This window comes from Pristiophorus japonicus, chromosome 15 (assembly GCF_044704955.1).
Source record: "Pristiophorus japonicus isolate sPriJap1 chromosome 15, sPriJap1.hap1, whole genome shotgun sequence".
In the NCBI taxonomy this organism is placed as follows: Eukaryota; Metazoa; Chordata; class Chondrichthyes; family Pristiophoridae; genus Pristiophorus; species Pristiophorus japonicus.
This window is the reverse complement of record NC_091991.1, coordinates 10,252,970-10,280,673: the sequence shown is the minus strand read 5'-3', so window position 1 is coordinate 10,280,673 and position 27,704 is coordinate 10,252,970. Positions and strand designations below refer to the sequence as shown.

Sequence of the window (27,704 nt, the reverse complement as noted above, 5' to 3'; positions counted from 1 at the left end):
TTCTTCTGTGGCTCGGTGTCAAATTTTTTAATTTCATAAAAACGCATTGGGACTTTTCACTATATTAAAGGCGCTATATAAATACAAGTCTTTTGATGCAGCCAAACTCCCGTCAATCACTCCAGACCTCGCCCTCTCTCATGGCCCCGCCTCTCAACTGCCAATCATCCACGCATCCCGCCCTCTGAGCCTGGGCCCTGCCCTTTTGGTGTCAGTCAGTCCTGACCCCGCCCTCTGAGCCTGGCCCCGCCCCTCTTGGTGTCAGTCAGCCCTGACCCCGCCCTCTGAGCCTGGCACCTCCCCTGTCAATCACCCGTTGGCCCCGCCCTCCACTGTCAATCAGCCGTCAGACCCCGCCCCCGCCCCTAATTCTGGTCCCGCCCTCCACTGTCAATCACCCGTCAGACCCCGCCCCTAATCCTGGCCCCGCCCTCCACTGTCAATCAGCCGTCAGACCCCGCCCCTAATCTTGGTCCCGCCCCGCCCTATGTTAATCCCCCCCCCCCCGCGTAAACTCCACCACCAGACCCCGCCCCTAATCCTGGCCCCGCCCTCCACTGTCAATCAGCCGTCAGACCCCGCCCCTAATCTTGGTCCCCCCCCCCCCCCCGCGTAAGCTCCACCACCAGACCCCGCCCAGGCCTCAGTGAGCCGGACTGCGGGACAGGGAGCGGGATCCTGAGGCCGCGATGGGCCGCCTGCTGCAGCCGCTGAGCGAGGCCCAGCTGCAGCGGCTGGACGAGCACCGGTACCGGGCGGAGGGCCGCTCGCTGCTCGAGCCGCCGCTGCAGTTGTACTGGGCCTGGCTGCTGGGCCGCACCCCCGCCTGGCTGGCGCCCAACGCCATCACCCTGCTCGGCCTCGCCACCAACCTGATCACCAGCCTGCTGCTGGTCTGGCACTGCCCGGGGGCCCGCCAGCAGGTGAGCCCGGGGGGGGAGACTGGGGGGCGGGGGGGGGGCTGAGCCAGGTATGAGGTGGGGAAGGGGGGGTTATGTGGGAGGGACGAGGGTTAGTCTGAGGGGGGGGGTGCTGAGGACTCAGTGCCCTGTCTGGGGCAGGAGTTTGTGGAGACTGTCCGATTATAACACGCAGGGGCCGCCTTTCTGGTTTTGTTTCAATGCAATGTATGTTTGGGATACCTGTCAGGCACCAGCCTTACTGCGGACAGCGATTGCCTTTCCCAATCTCTAACCCCCCCTCTGTGACTGGGGGAGGGGGGGGGGGGGAAGGTTTGAGCGGCAGTGTCTTGGTAATCGTCCAATTATAAAATAAATCCTCAATGTTATCTGCACCTAGAGTTTGCTCAGCGCAAGCGGTTTAGATAAACCTCAGTCACTAAACACTGGAGCCTGTTAACCAGCTGCCCTTTGGTTAGCAGCAGGTTTTGGGCTTGGAATCGGGGTCAGTGTCTGTGCTGGCTCTGCTGCTGCTCACACTGTAAATCTGTCCCGCTGCTAATTCAACTTTCCTTCCCCCCCCCCCACCACCCCCCACCATGCTGTTTAGTTCCACCACCTGTGAACTGGATTGTGCAGCTTCTAATTGAAAAGCTGTGAATGTAACACTTATTTCCTGCAGCAAATTCCTGTTCTGTCATGCCTGCCTGTCACACCTAACAACATAGAAACTAGGTGCAGGAGTAGGTCATTCGGCCCTTCGAGCCTGCACCGTCATTCAATGAGTTCATGGCTGAACATGCAACTTCAGTACCCCATTCCTGCTTTCTCGCCATAACCCCTTGATCCCCCCAGTAGTAAGGACTACATCTAACTCCCTTTTTGAATATATTTAGTGAATTGGCCTCAACAACTTTCTGTGGTAGAGAATTCCACAGGTTCACCACTCTCTGGGTGAAGAAGTTTTTCCTCATCTCGGTCCTAAATGGCTTACCCCTTATCCTTAGACTGTGACCCCTGGTCTCTAACAAACCTCTCACCGAGTCCTCCCAATTACGTCTCCAAGGTAGGTCATATTCTGGCCTCTTGTGCCTCCCTGATTTTCTTCACACCACCATTGGTGGCCGTGCCTTTGGCTGCCTGGGCACAATGCTCTGGAATTCACTCCCTAAACCTTTCTGCCTCTCCAACTCTCTGTTCCTTTAAGACACTCCTCAAAATCTTCCTCTTTGGCCAAGCTTTTAGTCACCAGTCTCAATATCACCTGGTGTGGCTCGGTGTCAAGTCTTTGTCTGATTTACGCTCCTGTGAAGCGCCTTGGGGTGTTTTACTACATAAAGGCACTGAATCACTGCAAGTTATAGTTGCTGTGGTGCTGTTCTCCATCCACTGGAGAGCTAAGAAAGACAGACCTTCCCCAGCGTGCGCACCCCCCCCCCCCGTGCCCCCCGAGGCTGATGCCCCCCCCCGTGCCCCCAGAGGCTGACGCCCCCCCCCCGTGCCCCCAGAGGCTGACCCCCCCCCCGTGCCCGTGCCCCCAGAGGCTGACGCCCCCCCCCCGTGCCCCCAGAGGCTGACGCCCCCCCCCGTGCCCCCAGAGGCTGACGCACCCCGTGCCCCCAGAGGCTGACGCCCCCAGAGGCTGATGCCCCCCCGTGCCCCCAGAGGCTGATGCCCCCCCGTGCCCCCAGAGGCTGATGCCCCCCCGTGCCCCCAGAGGCTGATGCCCCCCCGTGCCCCCAGAGGCTGACGCCCCCCCCCCCGTGCCCCCAGAGGCTGACGCCCCCCCCGTGCCCCCAGAGGCTGACGCCCCCCCCCGTGCCCCCAGAGGCTGACGCCCCCCCCCGTGCCCCCAGAGGCTGACGCCCCCCCCCGTGCCCCCAGAGGCTGACGCCCCCCCCGTGCCCCCAGAGGCTGACGCCCCCCCCGTGCCCCCAGAGGCTGACGCCCCCCCCGTGCCCCCAGAGGCTGACGCCCCCCCCGTGCCCCCAGAGGCTGACGCCCCCCCGTGCCCCCAGAGGCTGACGCCCCCCCGTGCCCCCAGAGGCTGACGCCCCCCCCCGTGCCCCCAGAGGCTGACGCCCCCCCCGTGCCCCCAGAGGCTGACGCCCCCCCCGTGCCCCCAGAGGCTGACGCCCCCCCCGTGCCCCCAGAGGCTGACGCCCCCCCCGTGCCCCCAGAGGCTGACGCCCCCCCCGTGCCCCCAGAGGCTGACGCCCCCCCCGTGCCCCCAGAGGCTGACGCCCCCCCCGTGCCCCCAGAGGCTGACGCCCCCCCCCGTGCCCCCAGAGGCTGACGCCCCCCCCGTGCCCCCAGAGGCTGACGCCCCCCCCGTGCCCCCAGAGGCTGACGCCCCCCCCGTGCCCCCAGAGGCTGACGCCCCCCCCGTGCCCCCAGAGGCTGACGCCCCCCCCGTGCCCCCAGAGGCTGACGCCCCCCCCGTGCCCCCAGAGGCTGACGCCCCCCCCGTGCCCCCAGAGGCTGACGCCCCCCCCGTGCCCCCAGAGGCTGACGCCCCCCCCGTGCCCCCAGAGGCTGACGCCCCCCCCGTGCCCCCAGAGGCTGACGCCCCCCCCGTGCCCCCAGAGGCTGACGCCCCCCCCGTGCCCCCAGAGGCTGACGCCCCCCCCGTGCCCCCAGAGGCTGACGCCCCCCCCCGTGCCCCCAGAGGCTGACGCCCCCCCCCCGTGCCCCCAGAGGCTGACGCCCCCCCGTGCCCCCAGAGGCTGACGCCCCCCGTGCCCCCAGAGGCTGACGCCCCCCCCATGCCCCCAGAGGCTGACGCCCCCCCGTGCCCCCAGAGGCGCTGATAGCTCGCACTCTCTTTGACTGTCCGCAATCTCAATTACTGCCTCCTCCGTTCTCCCGCTCCATGCCCCGCTGCTCTCTGCAGCTCATCTCGATCCCTTACGAGCTATCAGGGATGGGATGGATCATTCTGACAGATAAAGCCAGGAAGTAAGAAATGTGAACTTAGTCCAAACTGACCTGTTTGAACTTGGTGGGAGGGAGGAGTGTGGGGACTCCTAACCCACGCCGGAGCCCATGAGCTGTACTTTGGACATCCCTGGGTTTAGCACAGTGTGTCACAGCCCTGTTAGAGGCAACGGGTCATGGTAAAGATGCTCATCACACGATCAACTCCTTACTGAGCCAGAAAATAAATCTGCCTTCGCTAGTCCTGAAAGCTCAGTTTGTATCGATAAGCGACCCTGTCTGTTGGTGGTAAATAGGTGGCGACGGACGCACATTGGCGACACCCCGAATTTAAAATTTTCATCTTTGTTTTCAAATCCCTCCATGGCCCTCGCCCCTCCCTATCTCTGTAATCTCCTCCAGCCCCACAACCCCCCGAGATCTTGGCGCTCCTCCAATTCTGGCCTCTTGCACATCCCTGACTTCCTTCTCCCCACCATTCCCTCCTTAAACCTCTCCGCCTCTCTCACTCCTTAAAACCGATCTCTTTGACCAAGCTTTTGGTCACCTGTCCTAATTTCTCCTTGTGTGACTCGCTGTCAAATTTTGTCTGATAACGCTGCTGTGAAGCGCCTTGGGACGTTGCACCACGTTAAAGGTGCTATATAAATACAAGTTGTAGTTGTTGCCTTTCTGTCTTAATATGGCTCATTTGTGATGAAGCTAAAATAGGAATTGGAAACGCCAGAAAGCAGGGGTAGACTGTAATTTGCAGGCGCAACATGATAGGGATGGTATGCCTGGACATAAGTTGAGAAAGATTGTGCTCTGTGATACAGAAGCATTGGTTTTAAATGTTTAAACGGAGTGTCTCGCCAGTAGAATCCTATTTATAAATCAGACTGTTGCGAAGAAGTAACTTGGGACTGCGCATTGCATTTATTTCTGTGCAATTCCTTTTCGAGATAATGGATTATTTGCTCCAGTGCTGGTGGGTACTATCGGTCTGTTAACCAGGCCTGTCCCTTTTAAGGCCACTTCTCTGAATAAGAAAATCCAGGTGATCGTCACAGTTTAGGTCAGTTTGAGGATAATTACAACGTTAAACTGAGGCCCTGTCTGCCCTCTGGTCGATTGATTCCATTAGCTGCTGTGTACCATTCAGTACCTGCTAGTTTCTGATCTGCAAAACTAAGAACGGACGGGCGGCTAATGCAATCCAGGCCCTTTCCGATTGGACGGCTCAAATTAAAATTGCTCCCATACACTTGCTTATTGTTGGAATTGTGATCATAATTCGACACAGTAATACCCTCACTTATGATGAATATGGCTCCTTTAAACCATAACATACTGAAAGGTGCGATGTGTTGATGGGATGAGATGAAGCAAAGTGGGAGGAGGTGCGTGTGGAGCATAAACACCGGCATAGAGCAGTTGGGCCGAATGCCCTGTTTCTGTGCTGTACATTCGATGTAATTCCACGTAAAGGATCCCATGGTACCATGTCAAGGACGAGCAGGGGACTTCTCCCTGCTGTCCTAGGGCCAATATTTATCCCTCGAGCAGATTGCTGTTTGTGGGAGCTTGCTATGCGCAAACTGCTGCACTTCAAAAGTGCTTCATACCACGTGAAGCGTTTGGTCGCGAAAGGTGCTATATACATGCAAGTCTTGCTTTCTTTTAATAGGATGGTGGAGCAGGCTTGAGGAGCTGATCGGCCTGCTCCTGTTCACAATCTCCCTATGTGCATGAGTCTACCCCTTGTAGATTTGATTGCAATGTGCACACCCACGTGACGGCAAGGTTTTAAAGATAATACCCTAAAATCCTGTTTCAGAGCACCGAGTCAAGGACCGGACTTTGTTTGTTACGGTAATTAAGGGGTTAATAGTCGTTCGCTCGTGGAGTTGTGACTAAATGTAGACTTTAGGCGAGGCAGGCTTAGAGGGTGTGGGGATAATTGAACGAGGATGTACAGACATAATTGCATCCCCATTTTAAAATCGTACGTTCCGTCATCAAACTAAAGAAAAAGACTTCATAGAATCACATAGCACCAAAGGAGGCCATTCAGCCCATCGTGCCCGTACTGGTTCTTTGAGTGATTCAATTAGTCCCACCCCCTGTTCTTACCTCATAGCCCTGCAAATTTTCTCCACTTAAAGTATTTATCCAATTCCCGTTTGAAAGTTACTATTGAATCTGCTCCCACCGCCCTTTCAGGCAGCGCGTTCCAGATCACAACAACTCGCTGCGTAAAATAAATTCTACTCATCTCGCCTCTGGTTCTTTTGCCAATCACCTTGAATCTGTACCTTCCGCTTACCGACCAGAGGAAACAGTTTCTTCTTATTTACTCTATTAAAACCCCTCAGAATTTTGAACTCTGTTAAATCTCCCCTTAACCTTCTCTGCTCTAAGGTGAACACTCTCCGCTTCTGTAGTCCCTCCACATAGATTTAAAATCAGTCCCTCATACCATCTGTCTGTCGGCCCCATTCCACATTCTGTGTGTGTGCTTACGCAGTGGGATATTTATAACTGGTCCTCATTATAAATTTATTGGGTTTTAAGGTAGTAAATTCAGGAATGCAAATACATGAGATGGGTTTGTTCTGTAATAAACATTAATTGCTGTACTCTCTAGCCTTCTCACTTTTAATGATTGATTTTCTATCAAATTTCCACAACCCGTTGCGTTCCTACCTGATTATAATCCTATCCCATCCATTTGCTATTTCTTGGTGCTGTTGTAGTATTTTTTTTATTCTTTCTGAGACGCGAGCATCGCTGGCAAGGCCAGTATTTATTGCCCATCCCTAATTGCCCTTGAGAAGGTGGTGGTGAACCGCCACCTTGAACCGCTGCAGTCCATGTGGTGAAGGTGCTCCCACAGTGCTGTTAAGGAGGGAGTTCCAGGATTTGACGCAACGACGATGAAGGAATGCCGATATATTTCCAAGTCAGGATGGAGGGAAACTTGCAGGTGATGGTGTTCCCATGCACCTGCTGCCCTTGTCCTTCTAGGTGGTAGAGGTTGCGGGTTTGGGAGGTGCTGCCGAAGAAGCCTTGGTGAGTGCATCTTATAACAGTCCAGTTAAGTTTCTGGTCAATGGTGACCCCCAGGATATTGATGGTGGGGGATTCGGCGATGGTCATGCTGTTGAATATCGAGGGGAGTTGGATAGACTCGCTTGTTGGAGAGGGTCATTGCCTGGCACTTGTGTTGCGCGAATGTTACTTGTCACTTATCACCCCTAGCCTGAATGTTGTCCCAAGTCTTGCTGCATGGACTGCTTCATTTTCTGAAGAGTTGCGAATGGAACTGAACACAGTGCAATCATCAGCGAGCATCCCCATTTCTGATCTTTATGATGGAGGGAAGGTTATTGATGCCACACTTGGTCAAATGCTGCTGTGATGTTGAGGGCAGTCACTCTCACCTCACCTCTGGAATTCAGCTCCTTTGTCCATGTTTGGACCACGGCTGTAATAAAGTCTGGAGCCGAGTGATCCTGGCATGTCCCTTTGCAAGTAATTCCAGGAAGATGTTTTATCCTATTTTCGTACATAATACAGGAACAGGACTCCAGTGAATGTGGATTATTCACAGGATATGCAGAGGGAGGGGCGGGCAGGGGGCCGGCGATGGATATGCAGAGAGCAGGGGGAGCAATGGGTATGCAAAGAGAGGGGAATTGGATGGGGTGTTGGATGGAGGAGAAGAGAAAAGAAGTCATCGAGTTGGGGCAATGTGAGCCAAAGGGATCAGTGTTCTTGAGAATTAGCCACTGATGTCTTGGCAAGAGAGGGAAGAAGGATTGACGTCAAGGTAGACCAATGGAGTGGCTGCAGGACGATATTAGTTGAGACTTTGTTCCGATCAAGTTCTGACCATTTCAATAAGTAGTGGGTTTTACCGAGGTTACAGCACAGGTCAGGGTGGTGTGGACAGGCTCAGGCAGCAGAGGGCAGAAAGACTGGAGACGAGATAATCCATTCTGACAGAAGGGGAAGAGGGAGCAGTGAAATCCTCCAATCCAGTGGAGTAGGCAATGCGATCAATCACTGCGGAGTCTGGTAAGGGGAGAATGGCGGAGGGTCGAGCTGCTTGTGCACACTCGAGCGTATTGACTGCGTTTTGCTCACAAGCCTTTGAAGTAGTTCTTGCCTGGCTGGTTTGAGAAGAGTTGATGGCAAAAGACAGTCTCTCCGGTCAGTGAATGTGGACAGATGATCTGTCGGAGAGGGCAAACGCTAAGCGCGGATCTGGAAATCTGAAATAGGAAATGCTCAGCGGGTCAAGCAGCATCTGCGGAGAGAGAAACAGAGTTAACGTTTCAGGTCGATGACCTTTCATCAGAACTGGAAGAAGTTGGAGATGTAACTGGTTTTAAGCAAATGCAGAGGCAGGGAAAAATGTGGGAGGGGTTGAGGGAGAGCAGAGGGAAGGTCTGATAGGATGGAGTGCAAAGGTGATTAAATGACAAAAGGGCTGATGGTGTGAGGCAAAAGGGGGGTGGGAATGGGACTAGAGGAGCGGGAGAGGTCAACAGCAGAACCTGCTAGGGACAGGAAGAGGCCAATCAGCCCCTCGAGCCTGTTCCCCATTCAGTGAGATTTGTGATCTAACCCGCCTATGCCCCATATCCCTTTGCTTAACAAGAATCTATCAATCTCAGATTTTAAATCTAACAATTGATCTAGCATCAACTGGCGTTTGTGGAAGGGCGTTCCAAACTTCTACCACCGTGAGTGTGTGTGTCCCCTAACTTCACTCCTGAAAGGTCTGGCTTCTGGCTCTAATTTTTAGGCTATGCCTCCTCATCCTCGACTCCCCAACCAACAGAAATCGTTTCTCTCTGTTGTCTTGAGAAAATGATCTGAAATTATGGAACTCAATGTTGAGTGCTGTGGAGGCTGGGTCTTTGAATATATTTAAGGCGGAATAGTCAGATTTTTTAAAAGGCAGGTAAGTGGAGCTGAGTCCATGATCGGATCAGCCATGATCTTATTGAATGGCGGAGCAGGCTCAAGGGGCCAAATAGCCTACTCCTCCTATTTCTTATACTCTTAAGATTGCAGTGTGCAGGGCAGAGTAAAGTTTGGTTCAGGCTGTGGTGCAGAACTCTGGGAAAACCTTTTGTGTGTTGTTTCCTCTATCACTCGAGATCGGTGCTGTACCATGACTCAATGAGCAGTTTATAAAACACACTCAATGGGCATTTGCATCAACAGTAGCAGAACAGACTGTAGATTATGTATTTATTTGAGCTTTATGTAACGTTGCTGAAACCATCATCCATGCCTTTGTTACCTTCAGACTCGACTATTCCAACGCTCTCCTGAACGGCCTCCCATCTTCCACCCTCCATAAACTTCAGCTCATCCAAAACTATGCTGCTTGTATCCTAACTCGCACCGAGACCCGCACACCCATCACCCCCTGTGCTCGCTGCCCGTGTCCTAACTCGCAGCGAGTCCCGCTCACCCATCGCCCCCTGCTCGCTGACCTACATTGGCTCCCGGTCTGATAACATACCGATTTTTAACATTTTCATCCTTGTTTTCAAATCCCTCCATGGCCTCACCCTTCCCTATCTCTGTAACCTCCTCCAGCCCCACAACGCTATACCTGATTTTAATCGTTCCACCATTGGCAGCCGTGTCTTCAGCTGCCAAGGCCCAAAGCTCTGGAATTCCCTTCCTAAACGTCTCTGCCTTTCTGCACATGCTGCTAAATGATAACGGGTTCACATAGATAGGATTGTGAAAAACTGGACCTTACCCAGTGCAATCTTTCCTATCTGACTTTGCCTGTGCAGGAGTTGTGTAGCTAGACAGATCTAAGTGCTTTTTGTTGAGTGCACTGGCTGATAACGGCTGTTGTTGGAGCTCTGGGTTTGTGATAAGGGGAACAGAGGTCAGATCCCAAACTCCATGTCCTGTGAGGGAGGGGAAGGAGAGAAAGTAAATTGCATACCTCCCCCCTCCGCCCCCCCCCCCCCGTAGAAAGAAAGTCTTACATTTATATAGCGTTTTTCACGACCTCAGGACATCCAAAGTGTTTTACAGCCAATTAAGTACTTTTGAAGTGTAATCGCTGCTGTAATGTGGGAAACACGTCTGCCAATCTGTGCACAGCAAGCTCCCACAAACAGCAGTGAAATAAATTACCTGGTAATGTGTTTCTTTAGTGATGTTGATTGAGGGATAAATATTGGCCAGGACTCCCCTGCTCTTCTTCCAATAGTGCCGTGGGATCTTTTAAGTCCAGCTGAGAGGGCCTCAGTTTAACGTTGCATCCAAAAGACGGCACCTCCGACAGTGCGGCGCTCCCTCAGCACTGCACTGGGAGTGTCAGCCTAGATTTTGTGCTCCAGTCTTTGGAGTGGGACTTGAACCCACAAACTACAGACTCACGGAGATGAGAGTGCTGCCCACTGAGCCACAACTGACACTTAAAATGTGTATTAGGAACAGGAGTAGACCATCATCATCACAGGCAGTGCCTCGGAATCGAGGAAGACTTGCTTCCACTCCTGAAGTGAGTTCTTTGGTGGCTGAACAGTGCAATACGGGAGCCATAGACTCTGTCACAGGTGGACAGATAGTCGTTGAGGGAAGGGGTGGGAGGGACTGGTTTACCACACGCTCTTTCCGCTGCCTGCGCTTGATTTCTGCATGCTCTTGGCGTTGAGACTCGAGATGCTCAACGCCCTCCCGGATGCACTTCCTCCACTTAGTGCGGTCTTGGATCAGGGACTCCCAGGTGTCAGTGGGGTTGTTGCACTTTTTTCAGGGAAGCTTTGAGGGTGTATCAGGAACAGGAGTGGGCCATTCAGTCCCTTGAGCCTGTTCACCCATTCAGTTAGACCACGGCTGATCTGACTGGTACTAAGCACTGTATTGAGCGCTCTCCTCGAGGAGTTGGCTCGCGTTGGACCATTTAGTCTGTGACCAGGTATTCTCCCTTTTAACAGGCACCAGCGTATGTGTACGTGCTTTGCGGTGTGGGATTATTTATTTACCAATCTTTGGACGCCATCGACGGGAAACAAGCCAGAAGAACGAACAGCAGCTCTCCACTCGGGGAGCTTTTCGACCATGGCTGTGATTCCTTCTCCACAGGTACGTGTGGCAGAGGAACAAAGGGATCTGGGGTGATGGATACATTGATCACTAAAAGTAGTGATGCAACCACAACAACTTTTATCTAGTTAGTGCCTGAAACGTAGTAAGACATCCCAAGGTGCTTCACATGAGTGTTGTAAGGAAAAACAGATACATTTGATGCCAAGCCACCTGAGAAGAAATGAAGGCAGATGACCAAAAGCTTGGTTAAAGAGGTAGGTTTTAAGGAGCCTCTTAAAGAAGGAATGAGAGGTTTAGGCAGGGAATTCCAGAGCTTGGGGTTTAGACAGCTGAAGGCACGGCCATTGATGGTTGAGCGATTATAATCAGGGATACTCAAGAGAGCAGATTTATAAAAAGCAAACCAAGCACTGGGGTTCATTTCTAGAGGGACAGAATTGAAAAGCAGAAAAGTTATGTGAAACTTGTATGGAACTTTGGTTAGACCACACTTGGAGTATTGTTAACAGTTCTGGTCTCCATTTATCAAAAGAATAAAGAGGCACTGGAGAAGGTGCAAAAAACATTAATTAGAATGAGACTAGAATTGAGAGGTTATATCTATCAGGAAAGATTGAATAGTCTGGGGCTCTTCTACCTAGAAAAGAGAAGACTGAAGGGTAACCTAATAGAGGTCTTTAAAATTAAAAAAGGGTTCTATAGAGTAGACATAGAGAAGGTGTTTCTACTTATGGGGAGACCAGAACCAGGGGCCATAAATATAAGACAGTCACTAATAAATCCAATAGTGAATTCGGGAGAAAAGTCTTTGCCCAGAGAGTGGTGAGAATGTGGAACTCGCTGCCACGGGGAGTGGTTGAGGCGAATAGCATAGATGCATTTAAGGGGAAGCTGGATAAACACATGAGGCAGAAAGGAATAGAAGGATATGAAGAGGGTGCGGGGAGCATAAACACCAACGATCTGTTTCTGTGCTGTAAATACTCTGTATACTTCGTCGTCTCATTCCAACTGTGGCAGCGACTGCGATTGCATCCGGGAGGTCGCTGAGCGCCTTGAGTCTCATCGCCGAGAACATGTAGAAACCAAGCGCAGGCAGCGGAAAGAGTGTGCGGCAAATCTGTCCCACCCACCCTTTCCCTCAACCACTGTCTGTCCCACCTGTCACAGGGACTGGGGTTCTCGGGGGCAGCACGGGCCAGCCCATACTGTGATATGTGTACGCACTAGGTCTGTGCAGCAGAGCTGGTCTCCAGTCGTCTTGGTTAACCCTTGCCTCTGTCAAGCCCGTGTGGTGAGCTGGTATGCAACGGCCACCACACGTTTATAAAAAAAAAAACGTTCGGGACCTGGAATATTAGGTCCTTCATTGAAACGCCTGTGAACTTTTTGATGTGGAAGCAAGTTATCCTCAATTCGAGGGACTGCCTATGATGATGGTTCTCGTATTGGACTGCTCAGTCACCTAAGAACTCATTTTGAGTGGAAGCAAGACGCTCATTTCCAAGGGACTGCCTATGATGATAATGATAAAGTGTGGACCAGACCTCCGTGACGCTGACCATCAGAGAAAGCGGGAGATCAAAATCGGCTCAGAATTTGCTTCTGGTCGCCTTAAAAGCCGTCGTCTTTGCGAACTTTAATAAACTCTCTCGCAATTGCAACTCAGAGCGCTGACAGTCTGCCTTGCAGTGCATTCCCTTGTCACCGTGTAACTCTGTTGCTCCTTTTTGTTTCCTGTAGTTATCGTTGGTTTGGGCACCTGCCTGGCTGTTCGCCTGGGAACTGACACTGACCTCATGTTCTTTTGCTGCTTTATCGGCATCTTTATGTTCTACTGCGCTCACTGGCAGACCTATGTCTCCGGGTCCCTGCGGTTTGGCAAGTAAGTCCGCATGTTTTATTTCCCCCCCCCCCCCCCCCCCACCTGCTTATTGCACGCATAGGATCTGCCCATGAGGATAGTTCTCTCTCGCGCAGGCCAGGTAGGGAGGAGCGAGGGCTGTGTCCAAGAATGTAGCTACAATGGACAAAAGGCAGAAGTGACTGAGCACAGAGCTGGACATTGACTTCAGTTGCATTTCATAGAGAGCACACTTAGTATATTGTGCAGAGTTCTGGTCTCCTTATTCTAACAAGGCTATAGAGGCACAGGAGAAGGTGCAAGAAAAGGATGTACATGGACGATGACCAGAATTGAGATGTTATAGAAACATAGAACATAGAAAATAGGTGCAGGAGTAGGCTATTCGGCCCTTCGAGCCTGCACCACCATTCAATATGATCATGGCTGATCATGCAATTTCAGTACCCCATTTCTGCTTTCTCTCCATACCCCTTGATCCCTTTAGCCGTAAGGGCCACATCTAACTCTCTCTGGAATATATCTAACGAACTGGCCTCAACAACTTTCTGTGGTAGAGAATTCCACAAGTTCACCACTCTCTTGAGTGAAGAAGTTTCTCCTCATCTCGGTCCTAAATGGCTTACCCCTTATCCTTAGACTGTGACCCCTGGTTCTGGACTTCCCCAACATCGGGAACATTCTTCCTGCATCTAACCTGTCCAATCCCTTCAGAATTTTATGTTTCTATGAGATTCCCTCTCATTCTTTTAAATTCCAGTGAATATAAGCCTAGTCGATCCAGTCTTTCTTCATATATCAGTCCTGCCATCCCGGGAATCAGTCTGATGAACCTTCGCTGCACTCCCTCAATAGCAAGAATGTCCTTTCTCAGATTAGGAGACCAAAACTGTACACAATATTTAAGGTGTGGCCTCACCAAGGCCCTGTACAATTGCAGTAAGACCTCCCTGCTCCTATACTCAAATCCTCTCACTTTGAAGGCCAACATGCCATTTGCCACCTTCACCGCCTGCTGTACCTGCATGCCAACTTTCAATAACTGATGTACCATGACACCCAGGTCTTGTTGCACCTCCCCTTTTCCGAATCTGTCACCATTCAGATAATATTCTACCTTCCTGTTTTTGCTACCAAAGTGGATAACCTCACATTTATCTACATTATACTGCATCTGCCATGCATTTGCCCACTTACCTAACCTGTCCAAGTCACCCTGCAGCCTCTTAGCATCCTCCTCACAGCTCACACTGCCACCCAGCTTAGTGTCATCTGCAAACTTGGAGATATTACATTCAATTCCTTTGTCTAAATCATTAATGTATATTGTAAATAGCTGGGGTCCCAGCACTGAACCTTGCAGTACCCCACTAGTCACTGCCTGCCATTCTGAAAAGGACACATTTATTCCTACTCTTTGTTTCCTGTCTGCCAACCAGTTCTCTATCCACGTCAATGCATTACCCCCAATACCATGTGCTTTAATTTTGCACACTAATCTCTTGTGTGGGCCCTTGTCAAAAGCCTTTTGAAAGTCCAAATACACCATATCCACTGGTTCTTCCTTGTCCACTCTACTAATTACATCCTCAAAAAATTCTAGAAGATTTGTCAAGCATGATTTCCCTTTCATAATTCCATGCTGACTTGGACCGATCCTGTCACTGCTTTCCAAATGCGCTGCTATTTCATCTTTAATAATTGATCCCAACATTTTCCCCACTACCGATGTCAGGCTATAACCGGTCTATAATTCCCTGTTTTCTCTCCCCCCTTTTTTTAAAAAGTGGGGTTACATTAGCTACCCTCCAATCCTTGGGAACTGATCCAGAGTCGATAAACTGTTGGAAAATGACCACCAGTGCATCCACTATTTCTAGGGCCACTTCCTTAAGTACTCTGGGGTGCAGAGTTATCAGGCCCTGGGGATTTATTGGCCTTTAATCCCATCAATTTCCCTAACACCATTTCCTGACTAATAAGGATTTCCTTCAGTTCCTCTTTCTCGCTAGACCCTCAGTCCCCTAGTATTTCCGGAAGGTTATTTGTGTCTTCCTTAGGTGAAAACAGAACCGAAGTATTTGTTCAATTGGCCTGCAATTTCTTTGTTCCCCATTATGAATTCACCTGATTCTGACTGCAAGGGACCTACATTTGTCTTCACTAATCTTTTTTTCTTCACATATCTATAGAAGCTTTTGCAGTCAGTTTTTATGTTCCCTGCAAGCTTCCTCTCATACTCTCTTTTCCCCCTCCTAATTAAACTCTTTGTCCTCCTCTGCTGAATTCTAAATTTCTCCCAGTCCTCAGGTTTGCTGCTTTTTCCGGCCAATTTGCATTTCGTAGAGAACACACTTGGTATATTGTGCACAATTCTGGTCTCATTATAACAAGGATGTAGAGGCACAGGAGAAGATGCAAGAATAGGATGTACATGGACGATTACCAGAATTGAGAGGTTATACCAATCAGGAAAGGTTGAGCAGACTAGGGCTCTTTTTTTTTTTCTCTAGAAAAGGGAAGATAGAGAAGTGATCTGATAGAGGTCTTTAAAATTATGAAAGGATTTCACAGGGTGGATGTCGAACATGTTTCCACTTGTGGGGGAGACCAGACCTAGGGGACGTAAATATAAGATAGTCACTGATAAATCCAATGGGGAATTCAAAGGGAGCTTCTTTACCAAGAGAGCGGTGAGAATGTGGAACTCGCTGCCACAGGGAGTGGTTGAGGCAAATAGTATCGCTGCATTTAAGAAGAAGCTGGATAAACACACGAGGGAGAAAGGAATAGAAGGATATGTTGATGGGGTGAGAGGAGGCTCGAGTGGAACATAAACACCGGCACGGACCGGTTGGGCCACATGGCCTATTTCTGTGCTGTAAATTCGATGCCATTTCTATTATGCAAGCACAAGCTGCTCAACGGGTTGTAGCTTCGAGTCAAACTATTATTGAATCTTTGTACAGAAACAGGCCATTCGGTCCATCACATGTACACTGATGTTTTTCTCCATGAACCACCCAGTCTAATCCCACTCTCCCCTCACTCCCTGTACCCTTTAATATCCCACCCAATCTAATCCCACTCTCCTCACTCCCCACACCTTTTAATATTCCTCTTATTCAAGTAAATTATCTAATTCTGTTTAAAAGAACATCTAGGCTCTGTTCCGTCAAAGTTTGCGGCAGAGAAATTCCACATTGTAACCACTCTACTTTTTTTTTTTAAAACTGCCCCTGTAAGTATTGGCTCTTCCCATTACTTCTCTCTCTAATGGTCAGGTGAGGACGGGATTGGCTCTCTATTGTTAGGCCAGCGAGGGTTAAGCTGGAATCCTCCTCCAGGGCCTGGTTATTTGTAAGTTAGCAGAGTGGCTGTATACAGAAGGAGAATAATCGCGAGTGACTGGGTGGAGGAACGGGGCACGGAGTTGCACCATCTGATCCAGGGTTCGGTTCGAAGGGCCGGACGGTTATCTTATCCTCCTTTCCTTTATGTGTGGTACCCGTGTAAATAAGAGCTGCGCTAGAAATATGTCACACACTTGTGGAAAGTTTTGGGCCATTGCAAAAATCAGTTTGCTATGAATTTAAAGGGCCCTTGAGGTCAGGAAGTTGAGTCATTTTGGGCACCGATTACACAGAAAACCTCTGAATAAAGGATGAGGCCACGAAAAGATCACCAGAAACATGTGCAGCTTGCACTATCGCCGGGCGTTCCCCATGGCACAGCTTTAACGGCTCATAGTTTTCACTATTGTACAGTTTTGATATGTTTAATTGCTGAAATGCAGCAAAATTGGATAAATGCTTGGAATGGAAAAATCACAGGGCTATGGGAAAAGAGCGGGGGGGTGGTGTGGGACCAATTGGATCGCTATTTCGAAGAGCCAACACAGGCACCATGATCCAAGTAGCCGCCTCCTGTGCTGTATCATTCTGTGATTATCAGATGTTGACCAATTCAAAATAAACAGCGTTAGAGGCTACTTAAGAATAACTCAAACAGGATATTAGTGCGAACACATGCATTTGAAATCAATCTCTGCCAATTGGAACCTCTACCCTACTGTGCGAGGATTGACTCGTACCTGAGCGCATGACCAACGATATAATGTGTGATAATATAGTGTGTTGCTAAGCTGTCTGTTTCGTTGTGACTGCAAGCACGCAGGCTCACTGTATGTAATATCTAAGAGGGCTGATTCTACGAGCAGGTTAGCCGATGGGGAGCCTCGCGTCCACCCCCCAAAGCCACCCATACCGTGCAGTAACGGGTGATTAGAATCCACGGGCGTAGAGCAATGTTCCCTCTGATGGGGAAGATCGCGCGCAGGCTTCTCGCCGGCCCCTCTCCGCTGTACGTACCGCGGAGATTTAAAGCGACCGCCCACTAAAGGAAAGAGGCCGTGCAGGACAAGGCGCAGCTCACGGGGAACGTTGGCGGAGAGACGTGGGCGGCGGGCCTGAGATTCCCCGATCCACGTGTGTCGGGCAGCTGAGGCTCCCCTTGGGCGATGCCTGCTCTGGAATCAGTCACTCAGTGCTTGGCTCGGTTGCTGTCTGACTGACCGTGCAGTAACTCATGGCGGTTTTAACCACTGATCTCTCTGTGTCCGATTAGAGTTGATGTAACTGAAGTTCAAATCTGCATAATACTCATCTTTTTCTTGTCTGCCATTGGAGGACCGACGTTTTGGGATTACGAGGTGAGCTGTACTCTTGTCGACGAGCTGCTGTGCGAGAAAGAACTGGGATTTTATTTATGTCGGGTATGCCACATCCTCGGGCAAATGAATTCATTCTGAAGCGCTGTAATGCAGGGACACGTGGCAACCCATTTGTTGCACAGCAAGATCCCACAAATGGCATCAGTCCTGGGCGAGCATCGAGCTCGGGTCTCTGAATCTCCGGCACAGCACATGCTTTGTATCCCCTTTACCTCAGCTCTGCATTCCCTTCAGGTGGGGCCTGTCCACCTGGGCCGAGGGGGTGAGGAGATCAGCGAGTCTCCCGTCAGTCTGCTCCAGATTTGATCAGGAGTCGCGAGAGGATTAACAGCGAGAGGCTGGAGAGTACGGGGTGTGGGATGGAGGTAGGGGGTATGGGATTGAGGACCAAGGAAATGGGACGAGTGGGTATTCGATAAGGGATAGTGGGTATGGGGAAAGAGCAGGGGCAGTCGGATTAATTGGCTGGCTCTTTCAAAGAGCTGGCACAGGCACGAATGGCGCCTGAGCTGTAAGATTCTATTCTAGTGATGAGGGGAAGGATCTTGTGGCAAAGCGTCTGAACCTGTCTCTCTTTCCCTGCCACCCACCCCGTTTCTGATTGGTTCGACACTATGACGAGATTGTACCATCATCGTGGGACTGTCGACAAGAGGGTGGAGTTTAAATCTGAGCTGTTACCACAGAAGGTAGAGCCCACAGTTACTGTTTATGTCCTCTTTCCTCCCCGCCCCCCCGCCCCATTTGTCCAGTTTTAAATTGCTGTTGTTGCTCCCCCCCTCCCCCTCACTCGGTCCTGAGCCCTGGCCCTGGGGGGAGTGGCCATGTCCGGCTTCACCTGACGGGCTGCAGACCAGCACACAGTGACGGGGCAACAGGGCAGCTTGCGGCCAATCAGCTTCCCTCTCCCCTGGGTCCCATCGTGCCCGTCTGCGGCCTCACTAAAATGGCAGAGGGTCACGTCAACTGAATTGCAGTCAGTCGAGGCTCGCCCGCTCTGACCCAGCGATCCGCGGCTCAGATTCTCCTTCCCCCTTTATCGTGCGGAGATTTATTGTCCGAGCGGGTTTAGGTGCTGTGTGACCTGGGAGGAGTAGTTAACTTTGTTGCTCTTTTTGAAGGGACCTTCTAACTATCCCTGTACAGTTAGCCTGAAATGAATGCAATTTTGCTATAAATATACCGTTAATTAGGGCTGGGTTGGTCTGTGGATTATTAATGTTCTACATTTTAAAAAAGTGTGTTTTTAAAAATAGGCAGCGTTAATGACATTTGGTGAGATTGTGTATCTTGTCTTCGTAGACACCCCAAACATTATACTGGATGTTCAGTAACTGCCTTACTGTCGGTTCATTGGATATATTCAAGAGGGAGTTAGATATGGCCCTTGCGGCTGAAGGGATCAAGGAGTATGGAGAGAGAGAGCAGGAAAGGGGTGCTGAGGTGAATGATCAGCCATGATCTTATTGAATGGTGGTGCAGGCTCGAGGGGCCGAATGGCTTATTCCCGCATCTATTTTCTATGTTTAATACCTGCTACCCTCCTGGTATATCAATCAGTGTGGGAACTCGCAAAGTACCAATACCTGTCCCTTTCCAGGAGACGCTACTTTCCCATTGCCTAGTTATCGCAGAGTATTATTCATCTTGAAATGTGTTTGTTCTGGGAATTGAGATGCCTTGGCCAACATCCTTCTCCCCCGCCCCCCCCCAGACAACACCATGAACTGCTCATTTGCCTCAGCGCTGGTTGTGGGATCTCGCTGTGTCCTGATTTGCTGCCGTGTTCCTCTATGCATGTGACAGCCCTTCAAAATAATTCATTGTGTGCATTGATTGTCCTTTAGAGTAAATCAGTGTATGTGAAGTGGTTGGGGGGAGGGGGGCTTTGAGAGATGTCAAACGGCGCTTTATATATTCAAGTTTGTTTATTCTTCCCATTCCTCATTCCTCTTCCTTTCGTAAACGGTTAATTAGCCGTACATGTTTTGCATGTCTGTCTCAAAAAAAAATCTGCAAAGGGATATAGACAGGCTAACTGGGCAAAAATTTGGCAGATGGAGTACAATGTGGGCAAATGTGATGTTATCCACTTTGGCAGAAAAAATAGAAAAGCAAATTATAATTTCAATGGAAAAAAATTGCAAAGTGCTGCAGTACAGAGGGACCTGGGGGTCCTTGTGCACGAAACGCAAAAAGTGAGTATGCAGGTATAGCAAGTAATCAGGAAGGCAAATGGAATGTTGGCCTTTATTGCAAGGGGGATGGAGTATAAAAGCAGAGAAGTCCTGCTACAACTGCACAGGGTATTGGTGAGGTCACACCTGTACTTCGTGCAGTTTTGGTCTCCGTATTTAAGGAAGGATCTACTTGCATTGAAGGCTGTTCAGAGAAGGTTCACTAGGTTGATTCTGGAGATGAGGGGTTTAACATGATAGGTTGAGTAGTTTGGGCCTATACTCATTAGAGTTCAGAAGAATGAGAGGTGATCTTATCAAAACATATAAGATAATGAGGGGGCTCGACAAGGTGGATGCAGAAAGGATATTTCCACTCATGGGGGCATAGTCTCAGAATAAGGAGCTACCCATTTAAAACTGAGATGAGGAGGAATTTCTTCTGAGGGTTGTAAATTTATGGAATTCTCTGCCCCAGAGAGCTGTGGAGGTGGGGTCATTGAATATATTTAAGGCAGAGAGAGACAGATTTTTGAACGATAAGGGAATAAAGGGTTCTGGGGAGCGGGCTGGGAAGTGGAGCTGAGGCCAAGATCAGATCAGTCATGATCTTATTGAATGGCGGAGCAGGCTCGAGGGGCCAAATGGCCGACTCCTGTTCCTATTAAGTTCTTGTGACTCGATTTATGAGTGGTCGGTAAGAATCATTTCTGTTACAGTACGGAGTATCTTGGGGTAGGAAAGAGGTTGGTGCTCTGTGTAGTAAGATCCCTCCACAGCTCTCTGGGCCCCTGGGTGTGCGTCTGATCACGGGGAAGATCTGTTACTGTAGATCTTTGTTATTGTTTGAGCAGCTGTTCCCAGTTACTGCCCTGCTTGTTGTTGGTTTTAATCTTGTTTTCTCATGTCCTCTGCTCAATTGGAGTTGATGTTTGCCTTTGTGTGTTGGGGGGGGGGGGTTCATATATTGCGTAGAATTTACAGCACACAAACAGGCCATTCGGCTCAACTGGCCTGCGCCAGTGTTTATTGCTCCACACGAGCGTCTCCCGACCTACTTCACCCCGGCCGATCACTCCCCCTTATAGAGGATGATCTAGTAAGCTCATTCTTCCTGCACAGTTACTCTTCAATGAGTCTCAGTTGTACTTCTGTCCAGTGTTCCCTGTAATTGTTTTTTACTCGAGCGCGGCCGTACCCAGCGGCAACAGCTGGTGAGCAGCCTGCGCGGGATGTCCCAATCGATGGGACCGCGGGGGGGGGGCATCGTTGCTTCTGTCTCCTCTCCTCCAACAGTGTTTGGAGGTCATTTTAATTTAGAAGGTACCGCAATGCAAGGTGGGCAATTTTGCTTTTCCTCCAACTTTACTGAAATGAAGATTTATCGTCCGTTTAAAAATGAGATTTCGGTCCAGCTTGCGATCCTTCGATCCCGGGCCCTGGCTCATTTGTGATGGGAGCCCCCCCCCCTTACAAGTTATAAAAGCTGCATATAACCGGGGAACGGGAGCGATGACATTCCGTTAACACGTGCAGTCCAAAGGGGTGTCGACACAAAATTCATGTTGCTTACTTCTTGTTTTGTTGTGTTCTGCTCCCTCTGGACATTGCCCTAACACCGTCGCACGGGATGGCTAAAGAAAGGTAATACTCTTTCCAAACTTTTGGTGTAACTATGCCGAGTGAGTGGGGCGGGGCGGGTGCGGAATGTAAAGACAGATGGTGTTTTTAAGTTCTGCGTTAACAGTGCCTCAGTCATAAATAGATACAGTGGTGCTGTTGTGTGGTGTGCTCACTGAGCGGTCTCACTGTTGTTTATTTCTCCCAATAAAGATTCCAGTACTAGGACTGAGAATGAAGATACTGCCCGTGTTTGGAATAGTAGCGGGAGCAATCTACTCCTGTACCAATTACTTCCAGGTCATCTTCACCGGTGGCACAGGCAAGAATGGTTCCACCATAGCGGTATGCAGGTCCAACAGATACTAACATGTTTTCCACAAGTTATTATTGATCTGTAGCTGCTGATGGTCACTGTTACATTCCTTATATTTCCAGGGTACCAGTGTTCTCTCACCAGCCTTGCACATTGGGCTGGTGCTAACCATGGCCATAATGATCTACAAAAAATCCACAACGGGTCTGTTTGAGAATCACCCTTGCCTTTACGTTTTAATGTTCGGATGCGTAGCTTCAAAGGTCACGAACAAATTAGTGGTACGTTAATTTCAAACCAGTCGAAGCGACGAGTGTTACATTTTCTTTATTGGGTCCCTTCTTTAACGCTGTACAGCTGTTGGAAATCCAACCCTCTGCCACCTCACAGGAACGTAGGCTGTTCCGGCTCTTAATCCCTGAAACACTGGCTCTCTTGAGTGTGCAGAGGCAGAATTCTGTCTGTTCTGATTGTGCTTTCATACAGATTTAAGGTCATTGGCAAAAGAACCAGAAGGGAGATGAACAGAATTTTTGTTTTTACGCAGCGAGTTGTGATCAGGAACACGCTGCCTGAAAGGGCGGTGGGAGCAGATTCAATCGTAACTTTCAAAAGGGAATTGGATAAATAGTTGAAGGAGAAAAAATTTGCAGGGCTGTGGGGAGTGGGACTAATTGGATCGCTCTTTCAAAGAGCCAACAAGCCAACACAGGCAGGATGGCCTGAATGGCCTTCTGTGTGCTGTATGATTCTATGTGAATGTTATTTGAAGAGGATGTTGTCAACTTTATCAGAATCACTGGGAGCAGCTGCTAACCCACATTTAATGGGCGCTGCCTCCCAGGGGATTGCTCGAGTAGTGAGTATGCTGCAGGGCATCGGGGTTTGTTTTTTTGTTGTTTGTGCGTAACACAGGTCCTGATTTACACCGCTGTCAACTGCTACAACCTCCAGTGAGACAAAGCCCACCGTGTTCTGTCTAGTGTAAGTTTTCAACAATAACATTACAAACTCCCCAGAGAAAGGAGTTAGTTTTGGGGGATCGTTTTCTGCAATTGAAAAAGGAGCTAGATTGTCATCTCTTGGGAACAGGAGGTGCCCCTCGAGCCCGTTCCTCCATTCAATGAGATCATGGCTGATCTGCAACCTAACTCTAAATATCTGCCTTTGCCATACCTTTGGTTAACAAAAATTAACAATTGATCCAGCGTCTACTGCTGTTTACGGAAGAGTTCCAAACTTCAGCCACCCTGTGTGTGTATAGAAGTGTTTCCTAACTTCACTCCTGAAAGGCTATGCCCCCTAGTCCTAGACTCCCCAACCAGCGAAAATAGTTTCTCAAATAGTCGAGAAGGGAATAGAGGGATTATAGAAAGTAGTAACGCACTGCTTGATTCTTTATTCCTGGAGACATGCAAAGAAAGGGACTTAGTCACCTAAAGCAGAAGATAAAAAGGAGTGTTCAGGATAGAGTAATCAAACGGATGGACTTGATGGGTTTATCTCGTTCTTAATTAATACTTGAATATGGGAACCAGCAGGGCTATGGGGAAACAGGGAGGTGGGATCGCTCTTTGAAAGAGTCGGCACAAGCACGATGGGCCAAATGGCCGCCTTCTGTGCTGTATGATTTTATATTATAATCTGAATACTTACCGATCGCTCAAACATTTCTCGATTGATTTTGCAGGTGGCACATATGACAAGAAGTAAGATGAAACTACAAGACACGGCATTCATTGGGCCTGGGTTGCTGTTCCTCAACCAATACTTTAATAGTTTTATCAATGAATACTTTGTACTATGGGCAGCGATGGTAAGTACCTTTTAAGTTGATTTCTTCGAAAAGAATACGAATTTAGACAATTCAAGTGTTGGTGAAAAAGTTGTGAATTAAATATTGGCACAGGCTCGACGGGCTGCCTTCTGTGCTGTATGAACGTTATGTATATTCTATGAAATGCTGAGCCCATTCTGTCTCCTGTTATCCACTGTTATTTGCAGATGACACTTTAAGCGCACAGCGCAGGTTTACAAGCAGCATGATTTAGTTATAGTGGATTGGAAACAGCTACTTGAAGGTAAATCAGTGTCCGAGGCATTCAAGGAGGAGATCCGGAGGGTTCAGGCCAAATATGTACCCTTAAAGAAAAAGGGTGGGACTAATAAATCTAGAGGCCCCTGGATGTCTAGGGACATACAGGGTAGGATAAAGAAAAACTGATACCGAGGGTTAAATACTGCAGAATCTCTAGGAGTATAGAACATCCAGAGGTGAAATTAAAAGGGATATTCGGAAAGCAAAGAGAGCATGAAAAATTCTTGGCAAGTAAAATCAAGAAAAACCCAAAGATGTTTTATCAATATATTGAGCAAGAGGATAACTATAGAAAGGTAAGGCCTATTTGAGACCATGAGGGTAATCTGTGTATGGAGGCAGAAGATGTGGGTATGGTTCTTAATTAATACTTTGCGTCTGTTTTCACAAGGGAGGGGCGATGCAGACATTGCTATCGAAGAGAAGTGTGAAATATTAGATTAAGTAAAGAGAGAGAGAGGGGAATTAAGGGGTTTAGCAGCTTTGAAAGTGGATAAGTCCCCAGGCCGTTCAGTGGAAATAGCAGAGGCTTTGACCATCATTTTCCAATCCTCTCTAGCTTCAGGTGTGGTGCTAGAACTGGAGGACTGCTCATGTAGTATAGTACCTTTTTTTATGCAGGGATACACTGAGAAATTACAGACCAGTCAGCCAAACCTCAATGGTGGGAAAATTACTGGGAAAAATCTTCACTTAGAAAGGCACAGCTTTGTTAAGGGAAGGTGATGTTTGACTAACTTGATTGAATTTTGAGGAAGTAAATGAGGGCAGTGTGTACGATGTAGTGTATATGGATTTTAGCAAAGCTTTTGATAAGGTCCCACATGGCAGACTGGTCACTAAAGTAAAAGCCCATGGGATCCAGGACAAAGTGGCAAGTTGGATCCAAGATTGGCTCAGAGGCAGGAAGCAAAGGGTAATGAATGGTTGATGGATGTTTTTGTGACTAGAAGGCTGTATCCAGTAGGATTTGGCAGGGCGCCTTGCTTTTTGTGGTATATCAATGAATTGGACTTGAATGTTGGGGCTATGACTCAAGTTTTCAGATGACACTAAAACAGGCTGTGTGGTTGATAATTAAGAAGAAAGCTGTGGACTGCAGGAAGATATATCAATGTGGTGGGCAGAACAGTGGCAAATTGAATTCAATCCAGAGAAGTGGGGAGGTCTAACAAGGCAAGGGAATACATATTCAATGGTAGGATACTGAGAGGTGCAGAGGAACAGAGGGACCTTGAAGTGCATATCCACAGCTCCCTGAAGGTAACATGAAGGCATACGAATACTTGCCTTTATTAGCCGAGAAATAGAATACAAGAGTAGGGAGGTTATGCTTAAACTGTATAAAGCACTAGTTAGGCTGCAGCTGGAATGCTGTGTGCAGTTCTGGTCACCACATTACAGGAAGAATGAGATTACAGGGCAGATTTTACAAGGATGTTGTATCTTACTTATGAGAACAGATTGGATAGGTTGGGGTTGTTTTCCTTGGAACAGAGGAGGCTGAGGGGAGACCTGATTGAGGTGTATAAAATTATGAGGAGCCTGGATAGAGTGGATAGGAAGGACCTATTTCCCTTGGAGGAGGTCAACAACCAGGGGGCATAAATTTAAAGTATTTGGTAGAAGGTTTAGAGAGGATTTGATGGGAAGCTTCTTCATGCAGAGGGTTGTGGGGGTCTGGAACTCACTGCCTGAAAGGGTGGTAGAGGCAGAAACCCTCATCACATTAAAAAGTACTTGGATGTGCACTTGGAAGTGCCGTAACCTACAGGGCTACGGACCAAGAGCTGGAAAGTGGGATTAGGCTGGATAGCCTCTTGTTGGCCGGCACAGACACGAAATGGCCTCCTTCTGTGCTGTAAACTATGTGATCCCAGAAATGCTCCTCTAATTCTGGCCTCTTGCGCATCCTGGATTTCCATCGCTCTTGTAGTGGCAGTCGTGCCTTCTGCTGCCTGGACCCTAAGCTTTGGAATTCCCTCCCTATCTTTACCCCTTTCTCCTCCTCCTTTTTAAGCTGCTCCTTTAAAAACCTGCCTCTTTCACCTGTCCTGATATCTCCTCTTGTGGCTTGGTGTCACATTTTGTTGATAACGCTGCTGTGGGACATTTTACTACACGGTATAAATGTAAGTTGGTTCATCAGGTGTAAAATCTGAGCCCTCTTTTGATTCTTTCCAGATCTTCTCCCTGTGTGATTTGCTGACTTACTGCACTGCTGTCTGCATTCAGATTGCAGCACACCTCCACATCGAGGTCTTCAGAATTCCACACCAAGCTCCTGAGCAGGTTCACAACCACCATGACTGACAATTTGCCCAAAAGGAGAAGGGAGAAATGGAGAGGGACCACACGAGTGAAAACCAGCCATTATCTAATAGCAGAAATCCTGCTCAAGTGCTAAACCAACAAGACCTTGTAATCATCAATTAAATTATTTCAATATATTTTCAGAAAGAATGGGAAGCTTTGGTTCCAATTCCACGGCCACCCAATGTCATCAAATGTGCGTGCATAAAATTCTAGCTGCACGTTATTACAAAGCTTAGTAACACTTCCACTTTCGCAATTTGTGTTTATATGCAAGGCCCTACATGTCTTAAACCTTCATGTAAAATGTTCCAAAGTGTCGTGAGGCACCGGGTCAAGTGCTGGGAAGGCCTTGGTGAGAAATAGCCACCGTGTAACGCAGCACCGAGGTGAGCCAGTGCAGACCACCAGGCTTGGGGGAGGAGAGAGGAACTCCAGTCAGAATCTAATTCTTTCCCAAGTTGCGATCAGGTAGAATCGAAGCAAGCTGTGAGGGACCAACATGCGATTTATCTGCCAGCAACTTATTGTCAAACAAGGGAGCTTCCTTCCGTAGAACTGCACACAGCCACACGGGGCAACACCAGAGAAATAACACAATCTGTGGTCACAAAGGGAACGTTGTATTCATGCATATAAACAGCTGAATGCTGGTATTGTTTCATGAATGGCAAATGTCCTCCTCCTAATGGGCAAATTTCTGTAATTGAATCACTATAAGCTACTGCTGTGTAGCACTCTGTCCATTTGAATTTTGTTGTTTGTCCTGTAAGGCAGCATTAGAAAGCTGGTCATAATGTGATGGCGTGAGTAACGGTCACGCCTGTGGTGAAGTAGTTTCTCCATGGAGAAACTTTTTTTTAACACACAAACAGATTTTGTAATACAGTTTTAACCTGAACTCTTGTACTGTGCAATATGTTTAACCTGACAATGCAACTAGCACTCAATGCTATCTGATTAGAACTGATATTTCTGTCGCTATGCAGTCAAATTAATGTGGGGAGGGGGTGAGAGAGAAGGTGGGTGCCTGTCTATTTGTAGAACAGAGGTTTTGAAACACATTTAATAGCCACGAGTAAATTCTGCTGTAGCTGTAACTGACAGAAGGTTTACACTCTGTATATCGTCTGTTCCTTCATTGTCGCTGGGTTACAATCCTGGAACTCCCTCCCCTAACAGCGCTTTGTGGGAGCACCTTCACCCCACAGACTGCAGCGAAGGCGGTTCACCACCACCTTCTCCAGGGCAATTAGGGATGGGCAATAAATGCCGGCCTTGGCAGCAACGCCCACATCCTGTGAATGAATAAATCTTTTTAATAAACTAGCGAGACAAGCAATGTAAACTGTCTGCTCACTAATCGACTGGTTAAGCTTCCAAATTCTTCTGACTTTAGTTATAATAGTTTAGATTTCCGGTATATACTGTGATCTAGTAATAATGCAGGCTAAGTAGTAGAATTGTCAGCCTACTGATCTACAGTGTTACTCACTAAAACTTTCTAAATGTTAAAGTGGAGTTCCTCAGGTCTACAGATATATATGTATATGCAGCAAATTTTTGCTTGCTGGGTGGGAAGGGTACGTGATTTAGCTCTGAACAAACACTTGACTCTTGTATTGTCTTTCTATCTTTCTTCAATTAAACTGAAAAACAAACGCACATAAA

The 27,704-nt window shown here is 48.8% G+C and overlaps 1 protein-coding gene across 3 annotated transcripts; it reads left to right on the top strand.

Moving 5' to 3' along the window:
• Positions 1 to 635: 635 nt before the first annotated feature.
• Positions 636 to 27,704, top strand: chpt1 (choline phosphotransferase 1). Of its 3 annotated transcripts, XM_070900126.1 has the most exons (8): positions 636 to 923; positions 10,802 to 10,949; positions 12,657 to 12,798; positions 17,404 to 17,488; positions 21,520 to 21,651; positions 21,745 to 21,903; positions 23,313 to 23,438; positions 25,905 to 27,704. In XM_070900126.1, the coding sequence occupies exons 1-8, from the start codon at positions 690 to 692 to the stop codon at positions 26,031 to 26,033; spliced, it is 1,155 nt and encodes a 384-aa protein (XP_070756227.1). In that variant the 5' UTR covers positions 636 to 689; the 3' UTR covers positions 26,034 to 27,704. The 3 variants fall into 3 exon arrangements, with proteins under 3 accessions (XP_070756227.1, XP_070756229.1, XP_070756228.1); XM_070900128.1 differs by lacking the exon at positions 10,802 to 10,949 and having other exon boundaries at positions 17,466 to 17,488; XM_070900127.1 differs by lacking the exon at positions 21,745 to 21,903.